The sequence below is a fragment of the Lasioglossum baleicum genome, chromosome 18 (assembly GCF_051020765.1).
Source record: "Lasioglossum baleicum chromosome 18, iyLasBale1, whole genome shotgun sequence".
NCBI lineage: Eukaryota > Metazoa > Arthropoda > Insecta > Hymenoptera > Halictidae > Lasioglossum > Lasioglossum baleicum.
The window spans coordinates 1,580,215-1,589,775 of NC_134946.1; the positions used below are offsets into that span (position 1 = coordinate 1,580,215).

General features: G+C 52.0%; 2 protein-coding genes across 2 annotated transcripts; one reads left to right on the plus strand and one right to left on the minus strand.

The window, feature by feature from the left end:
* The first annotated feature begins 748 nt into the window (after positions 1-748).
* Positions 749-3,642, plus strand: LOC143217827 (uncharacterized). The gene is made up of 3 exons (XM_076442470.1): positions 749-1,710; positions 1,962-2,559; positions 3,526-3,642. Exons 1-3 carry the CDS (start codon positions 749-751, stop codon positions 3,640-3,642), a joined length of 1,677 nt encoding a protein of 558 aa, XP_076298585.1.
* Positions 3,643-8,455: 4,813 nt separating this feature from the next.
* Positions 8,456-9,019, minus strand: LOC143217828 (uncharacterized). Its single transcript, XM_076442471.1, has one exon. The coding sequence runs from the start codon at positions 9,017-9,019 to the stop codon at positions 8,456-8,458; it is 564 nt and encodes a 187-aa protein (XP_076298586.1).
* Between the last annotated feature and the right edge of the window lie 542 nt (positions 9,020-9,561).

Here is a 9,561-nt window from a genome sequence, read left to right on the forward strand (position 1 = left end):
CACCGGAGGCCCTCGTCGGCGCCTCCAGGTTGACAGTCCTGGGCCTTGACGATCTCTCGTTATTTTCTTTCGGGGTCCTGCCTTTCGCCTGCCTCGAGGTGCTTACCCTCGAGGGTTCGTTGCCTTTGCGTTGAAAGTAGAATTTCCGGATCCCGCCTGGGACCCGGATACGGTCCTGTAAACCTTAGTCGCGCAATTTGGCGCGACATTCAAAACATTAGAATGCGCCTTTTTGGGTCTCACTCGTGCCCAGGGAGAGCGCTCGCAGCGGCCCTTATCGCGATGCTTGACCAAAGGGTGGCCCGGTCTTCCGTTATGGAAGTTCGAGTGACGTAGGCAATCTTGCCACGTCACATCCTATTCAGAAAAAAAGACAAATCCAACGATGTGCCATGTTCCATAGTTGAGGTGAATTTCACAATTTTCAAAATTTTCAGTCGCTTTGAGGCACGTGATCCTTTTTTTCGATCGATCTCAAACTTTGAACAAATTTTTTTCTCACCTAAAGGAACCATTCTGGGGGGTGCGGTGCTTTGTATCTCGATAAAAAATTTTCACAGGTATAGCTTTGGACCACCCTAATACACACTTTCGAAATACCAATGGACGTTATGTAGTACGTCTACCTTTCAACTCAGATCCTCCAGAAGTCGGAGTCGAGACTCGATTCATGGCTTTGAAATGTTTAGCTTCAATTCATCGACGTTTTGATCGTGATCCTGACTTAGCAATCGCTTATCGGAAGTTCATGAGCATTTATGAGGAGCTTGGTCACATGGAACGCGTCCCGTTTGATGAAATGAACAACTCGAAGGCGTGGTATTTTCCGCATCATGCGGTGGTGCAATCAAAGATCCGGGTTGTTTTTGACGCATCTCGGAAGAATACAGAAGGATGTTGTCCAAACGATTTCCTTATGAAAGGGCCTGCTCTTCAACGCGATTTGTGTCTAATTTTATTGAATTGGCGTCGGTACCGGTTTGTTTTCACGACCGATGTTGTTAAGATGTTTCGTCAGATTTATGTTGCGTCGGAACAAAGAGATTTTCAACGAATCGTATGGTCTCCTAGTCATTCGGATCCCCCTGTCGATTATCGTCTCACAACAGTGACTTATGGCACAGCATGTGCTCCTTACCTTGCGATTCGCACACTTCAGCATGTAGCAATTGATGAGGGTGCTCGATTTCCACTCGGTGCTTCTTGCTTAAATTCTAACACGTATGTGGACGATATATTTGCTGGAGCAGATGATCTCTCTGATGCGTTGAAAACGCGTCAAGAACTAGTCGATATGTTACATACAGCAGGAATTGAACTCGACAAGTGGGCCGCGAATCATAATGATTTGTTGCCTACAAAATCTTCGCAATATGAGAACATTGACCAAAAAAGCATCGCAGATGACGAGTTAGTGAAAACTCTGGGTATTCGTTGGAATCCTACGTCCGATGAATTCGTTTTTATCGCTGTAAATTTCGAGGAGTTGGCTAGAGCAACGACGAAACGTGCTGTTTTATCAAACATCGCGCGTTTATTTGATCCTTTGGGCTGGTTAGCTCCGATAACAGTTACAGCTAAAATTTTAATGCAGGACCTTTGGATAACGAAATGCGATTGGGATGAAACATTGTCTACAGATCTTCGAGAACGATGGCTTCAATATTGTAGTTCGCTTTCTGAATTATCGAAATTAACGATTAATCGATGGTTAGGTGCATCTTTAAATTCACACGTACAAATTCACGGATTTTCTGACGCGGGCTTTCTCATCGCGGGCTTTCGCTGCAGTTGCCTACATTCGTATGATTGACGATAACAATCGCGTGCACGTTTCCTTATTAACTGCCAAATGTAAAGTATCGCCTATCAAAACTGTGAGCATTCCGAATCTAGAGTTATGCGGGGCGGTTGCTCGTAAAACTTTTGCTTTATGTTAAAGGTTTGGAATTTTTTCAAAGTTCTCCAATGTTTGCGTGGACCGATAGCCAAATTGTCTTGACTTGGCTTCGTAAACATCCGTGTAGCTGGAAGACCTTTGTTGCGAATCGGGTATCCTATATCCAGACAGAGTTACTTAATGTTATTTGGGCACATGTACCGACTCGTGAGAATCCGGCAGATTTGGCGACACGAGGTTGTAAACCCTCTGATCTGATCAATTGTAATTTATGGTGGAACGGGCCTGATTGGCTAGAGAAAACTGACGAGCATTGGCCCAAGGTGGTATCGTCTCCTCAGGTATTACACGTTAATCAAGTCGTGAAGGAACCAGAGCTCTTCTGTAGATTTTCCTCATTTTCTTTATTAATTCGCGTTGTGGCATATTGTTTGCGTCCATTAAATGTTCTGAGGAGACGCAAAGATAGCTTAATTCCATTGCCTGTTTACCTCACAGCTATAGAATTGAGCGAGGCCCGAAATGTTGTGTTTAGATTAGCTCAAAATCACGCATTTGCATCAGAAATTGAACTTTTGTCACATGGGAAGCCGTTACCCAAACGCCACGTTTTATGTAGTTTAAATCCGATTTATGATGAGACGGATCGTTTATTACGGGTAGGAGGTCGTCTTGGAAATTCAAATTTACCTCACGAAAAGAAACATCCCCTGATTTTGCCGCGAGATTCGGCACTTAGTCGTTTATTAGTACGGTACGCGCATCGGAAATGTTTTCACGGTGGACCAACACTTACCTCAAATACTGTGATGCAATATGCATGGATTTTGGGGCGAAATCGTTTGGTTAAGACTGCGATCAGGAACTGTATAGTTTGTCAACGTAACAAACCTCGTCTGGCTCATCAGATGATGGGGAATTTGCCCGTCTCACGTGTGACTCCGGCTCGACCATTATCGACGTCAGGACTAGATTACGCCGGTCCCTTTCAAATTAAAAGTTCTAAGGGCCGAGGGCATAAATCTTATAAGGGATATATAGTACTTTTTATCTGTTTTGCGACGCGAGCGATACATCTTGAAGCGGTTAGCGATCTTACGACTAAGATATTTCTTGCCGCTTATAAACGATTTGCGAGTAGGCGCGGAATTTGTACAAATTTATTTTCTGATAATGCATCCACCTTTAAAGCCGCCGATAAAGAGTTGCGAGACATGTTCAAATCAAGTTCCGAATTTTATAAAACCGCCGCTGCGTCCCTTGCCAATGACGGAACCTCGTGGACATTCATACCAGCGAACTCTCCTCATTACGGAAGTTTGTGGGAGGCTGGGGTAAGATCTGTGAAACATCATATCACGCGTGCTTTCGGTGACAAAATCTTAACCTTTGAAGAATTTTCTACGGTACTTGCCGAAATAGAATCATGTTTAAATTCGCGTCCAATATGCCCATTAAATTCTGACATTGATGATTTACAAGTATTAACCCCTGCACATTTTTTAATCGGCAAAACTTGTGGTTAATTCCTGACAAAGATATTTTCAATGCACCGGAAACCTATTTGGAACGTTTTCATCTTCTTCAGATCATTCGGAACAATTTTTGGAAGCGATGGTCTTTAGAATATATGCAGCATTTGCAAGAAAGATCAAAATGGCGTGGGCAAACTAAGAATTTTGCCATTGGACAATTACTCTTATTACGTAATGATCCTTACCCACCTTCAAAATGGCCTTTAGGACGAGTAGTAGAAGTTCATCCCGATTCAGACGGGCTAGTCAGAGTCGTCCCTGTCAAAACAGCGACGTCAAATTTGCGACGGCATATCGCGCGTCTCTGTCCTCTTTTTGATCAAACTAATTCTAAGGAGTCAAACGAATCAATCCGTAAGGACGAAGTCAATTAAGTTAGTTGTATTTTTATGCTTTCGTTATTTAATTTTGGTTATTGTATCAAAATACACTGTGAAAAATTAAAGGTATTTTCATTGGAACAAATCTGATTAAGTCGGTGCCCTCAGTTTATTGTGTTAAGTTCGTCTGATGACGAAGGCGGGCGGTGTGTTCGCGATTTTGTAATGTCGATTGTATCACCGTGATGGAAAACGATAATCTCACCATGTATATGTATACGCGAGTCTAGCAAGCGAATCACGGTGGTCGCGATTGACAAGGGAGAGTTGTTGTGGAGACGGTTGCCAGAGAGTGTTTTCTTGAAAAACAAGGAGAGCTTGACAGATTGAGAGAATGTGCGAGTCGACTGGGGTCTTTTCTGTGATAATTCGTAATTGCAAATAGAGTTACTTTTTGGGTTTGAATGCTCACGCGAGTGATCCCGGGTAATAGGAGATTTGGTTTTGCACTCGGTTCGGCAATACTTGAATTCTCCCAGGCCGGCTCACAGATCCAAGGGCATTGGCAGCTTTGAAGCTCCTTTCCAGTGAATCCCGAAGCTGGGACGGATTGCAAGGCTAGCCGTAGTGCTGCCGGCAAAGGAGTGCCCTATGGGCCAGCCGGCAATTGTGCAGAATTCCAGTGGAACTCTGCTGTGGACCACTGCGCGCAGAGACTTGGTTATTAACGGTAAGAGAGCTCTTTTAGTTTTAGAGTAAAATGTCATGTAGCATATAAATTGCTTGAAACGTCGATTTTCTAACGGCGTTAGCTATTTTTAAACACTATCAGATACTGGGCTTTCGTACGGCGAAATTCTTGTAGTTACTTGATTGAATAAATTTATTGCATCTTGCTTCGGCTTTTCCTCGTAATCCGTCGAGGTTTTTATGCCGAAGCAAGAATTTGTTTAACCGGGAAATTGTGTATTTTATTATAATATAAGTTCGAACATTGTTTAATCTGAACTTCTATGAATCCTGTCTATTTAAATGATTGAGAAATAATATGTCAAGGTCAAGGTCATCGGAGCTGCCTCCCCTAAACATAAGGTTTACCGCAGAAGGTTATAACCGTAGATAAATCTGCGGATCTTTATGCAAAATGAAAGTTGTTTTCATTCATCAATTACAAGTTTTTACAATTATCTCGTAAACTAAAGCCGATCGCCAAAAAGTTTAAAGAGAAATGTTGTTCAAAATCATGGTCTTGAAAACGTATCCAAAGCTCATCGAAATCGGAGAGGATTCTCATTATCGAGAAACTCTTGTTCGTTGCGAGTCACGGCGTACCACCGACACTCGCTTGCCGGCGCGGCGGGCCAGGGCGCGCTCTGATTGGTCCGTGTTTTTCGTTAATAACTTCTAAACAAAGCCGCAGTTGACATTGGGGCAAAGGAAAATGTCTCTTAGGATGGTCTCAGGAACCAATCCCTTTCGGGATTTTCACGAATTTTGGGACACCCTGTATAGCCCTTTTTTTTTTTTTTAACGTAGGAAAAACGCTTTACGCGTGCCCCGCCCTCCTGGGGGAGAGACGGGGTTATGTGGGACTCGTCTGTTCCAGAAGGGACCAGACCTACCCACTAAAAAACGTACGGTGACCTCCCTGAGCTAAGTTGGAGGTGGGCGGGGTCTCGGTAACGAATGCGACCGACCACCTCCAGCCCCGGCTTAAAGCCCCTGTCCCGGGGGGGAGTGAAGCTCCCCTCAATCCAAAACCTAAAGCTATTTGGTGACCCGCACGGGGTCCCCCATCCCTGGGGTCGCTCGGCTGGGTGTCCCGAGCCCCAGCTCGAGACACCCGCGACCCCCGGAGAACCCCGTCCTCGCTCGGGGAAAAGAACCCATAGGGGTTCCCGCCGGGCCGAGAAGGGAGGTTTCCGCACGCGACAAGGAGGGGACAGAGGCGAGTTCCGGCTCCACCCCCCAGATCGACCCCCGTAATATAATAAAAATAGAATAAATAAAATAAATGAATCAATAAAATAAAACATTCAAAATAAATAAATAAATGGGGGGAGGACAAACACATGTCAGGGGGGGATAAAATAACGGGAGGGGTCGATCGGCAGGTCGCATCTTTGTAGTGGGGGGGGGAGGGGATTATTGCTCCGCCTCGCCCCCCCCGCGACCTGCCCACCCCGGGGGCGCCTTTACGGCTAGCCCCCCTTGGCATAGAAGTACTACGTAGTTTCACCGCCGCCAATACGTCCGCGGCCCCGACGGGGTCGCCCCGACGAGGCCAGCCTCCTGGCGGAGAGGGGGTCGGCTTCCCTCTCCCTCTCCGCTGCCTCCTTCTGCGATATCACAATCTCTCAGAAGGAGGCAAACGCTGCTCTTGAGCTCTCGCTGCCGATCATGTGGTCGACCACGACCGGCAACGAGAGGTCCATCCCAATAACGCCACTTAGGTCTCTGCGCGGCGCCGACCACGCTGGACATTCCTCCAGCGTATGCCGCGCAGAGTCTTGGGCCTCCTCGCTGTGGTGGCACTGCGGCGTCGGTTCCTTCCCGATGCGACGCAGATACTCCCCGAAGCATCCGTGCCCGGAGAGCACCTGCGTCACATGGTAGGTGAGCCTTACCCGACTCCTGCACCATTCCTCCAGAACGGGCAGGAGCGCCCGGACAATTGGCCGGTCCGAGTCGGCGGAAGAGATTTCCTCCCGCCATCGGACCAGGATGTCCTGTCGGGCCTGGCGCCTCAGCACTTCGACCACCTCCCCCTCGGGGCATAACTCCCCACGGCGGATGGAGCAGGCAATTTGGTAAGTAGTTGCCCGCTCCACCGCCATGAGATGCAGGGGAGTCATGCCCGCGAGGAGGCACGCCGCCTCCCCGGAGATGGTGCGAAAACCCCGTATGGTCCGAATGGCCAGCCGGCGTTGCACGCGCTTTGCGTGCAACATGTTGCGCCGGCTGGCCAGTAGCTGTTCGGACCACACGGGGGCTCCATAAAGGAACCACCCCCGAGTAGAGGCGACGAATCCTGTCATCGGGCCCCCCGATATTGGGCAACAGCCGTCCCATGGCGGCTGCCACCCCTTCGACTCGGGGGGCCATCAGGCCGAAGTGCTCTTCGAAGCACCAGCGGCTGTCGAGGGTCAGGCCGAGATAACTCATCTCACCTTTCACCTCGACAGAGGCTTCACCCACCCGGATCCAGAGTTGGGGTGGCCGCTGGCTCCGAGGCAATGCGTGTAACCACATTGCCTCGGTTTTGCCAGCAGAAATCTCCAACCCCAATCTCCGGATCCCACCGACGACGCAGCCCACCGCTGCTTGCGCCAGGCTGAGCGTCCTCCTCCACGTCAACCCCTCGACGACCACCAATGTATCATCTGCGTAGCAGATCAGGCGGACGCCGAGGGGAAGATTAGCCCGCAGCACCGCGTCAAACGCGAGTAGCCACAGGAGCGGTCCGAGGATCGACCCCTGTGGCACTCCGCGGTGCATTTCCTCCCTCTGAATGCCACCGTCCCGACCCGGATACTCAAACCACCTGTCCCTCAGGTAGTCCCGGATGACTTCCTTGAGGTAGGAGGGCACCTGGTAATAATCCAGGGCCCTCACTACCTCATCCCATGGCAGGGTGTTGAAGGCGTTGGTGATATCGAGGCTCACCGCCATCAACACCCTGCCCCGAGCGACAGCCTCCCTCCGGAGGGAGGCGAGACGACCGACGGCATCTACCGTCGATCTCCCCCTCCGGAAACCGAACTACTGTCGCTCAGATCGGGACCACCATGTTGGGACAGGTGCTCGACGAGGCGGTCGGCTATGATCTTTTCATAGATCTTGCCTGCCTCGTCGAGGAGACACAGGGGCCGGTACGCAGAGGGAGTATCTGCGGGCTTTCCTGCCTTGTGGAGGAGGACCAGCCTGGCGACTTTCCATTCTTGGGGGAAGGTTCCCCGGCGCATACAGGAATTCAACGTCTGTATGAAAGCCGGGGCGAGACGTCCAAGGCCGCGGCCAATACCCGTCCAGGGATCCCGTCGGGACCGGGAGCCTTCTTGCCCCCTTCCCGGATCCTCTGGACGGCTCGGGAGAGCTCACTCTCTGTGACCCCGAGTTCGTCGGTCCAGTTGGTTTGGACCGAAGGGGGCGGGTTCTCTCTCGTTCCCTCCTTGGGAGGGAAGAGTGTACTGAGGACCCGCCCCAGGAACTCGGCGTCCAACTCCTCTGTAATGGGGGGCGCCCACGGGCGGAGCTTGTTCAGCTCCGCCTTGTAGAGCTGAATATGGATCCCTATGAATCCCTATGAAGGGATCGGAGGAACTCATCCCAGGCCGCGGCCTTTGCAGCGGCTATTGCTCGCTGGAGAGCCATTCGGGCCGCCCTATACTCCGAATAGAGGGCGGCCACTCTCGCCTCGTCGACGCCTCCAATTGGGTGGCGTCGACGTGCGCGGGTGTAGTGGTGTCGGGCGCGGACGCACGTGTCCCTCACGTCCGCAATTTCGCCCGACCACCAGTACGCTGACTTTTTCGGGGGGTGTCTCCCGGCCCGGGGCATCGAAGCGTCTCATATCGACTTCATAACGCCCCGGAACCATGACACCCCCTCGTCAGTCCCGCGCTCCTTGGGTTCGACCCAGGAATAGGCGAGAGCTGTGGCTCTCAGGACATCCTCGTCCAGTCGCTGCAGTGCCCATCTCACGGGCGCTGCGTGGGTGCTACGTGGGGGGGCAAGTCCGCCTGTTGTTGCTGAGTGGCCACCACCTCCATGATGATATGGAGATGGTTCACCAACCGGAGCTCCATGCCCCCCGCCCAAACTTCAAGGGCCTCGCCACGAGCGGTGGTCTTGGGGTTTCCCCAACCTGTGGACTTCGCGTTGAAGTCCCCCAGGACCAGCATTGGACCGGCTAGGTGTGATGTGATCATCACCTTCAGCCGGTCCAAAAACCCCTCGAACTCTGCGAGGTCGCAGTTGGGCGATATGTAGCAACCCGCGACTAGCAACCTTCCCCATTTGTACAGTAGAACCCCTCGGCCCCGCTCGACCACGGAGCCGGGGGGGAACTCTCTGCCCTTTCGGGCCCAAATTGCCACGGAGCCCCCATCGTCCCCTACCCAAGGGGAAGAGTCGGGGACGCTGTAGGGCTCCGTGACAACGGCCAACCCTACCTGCCTCTCCGCCAGGCCATGGACAAACAAGTCCTGGGCCCGGCGGGAGTGGTTCAGGTTTGTCTGAACAACCGGGAGCGTCCTGGGCATTATTGTGCGGTAGACGCTCCCGGCTCGGCCACCTTAATGCGGGGTGGCTCTGGGGGTGGAGGGTCCACCTCCATATCCTCCCTTGGCGCGGGGGGAGGGGGGTTTATTGGCCCCTGTTCCCCCTTGGCCGAACCGTCGGAGGGCTCCTTCCCCCCGGCTTTCTGGCCCTTCCTCGGCAGCGGGGGGCATTGGCCACTCCCCGCCTTGTGGCCGGCCGGTCTCCCCAGCTCGGTGCATATTGGGCACCGGGGGGCGGCCGAGCACGCATTAGCCCGGTGGCCGGTCTCACCACACTTGTAACACTGGCCGCTCCGGTCGACCGTGCTAGTGCACCGCTGCCGGACGTGTCCCAACGCCAGGCAGCGGAAGCACTGCAACGGCCTCGCGGCCAGTGCCTCGACCTTCGCGGTGGACCAGCCCACCCGAAGCCTACCCGCGCCCGCCAGTGGGCGGGCGGCCGCGGCGGGGCATTTCAGCCACGTGGTGCCCAGGCCGGTGACCGGGGACTTTATGTCCCCAACCTTCACCGTATCGGGTGGGCA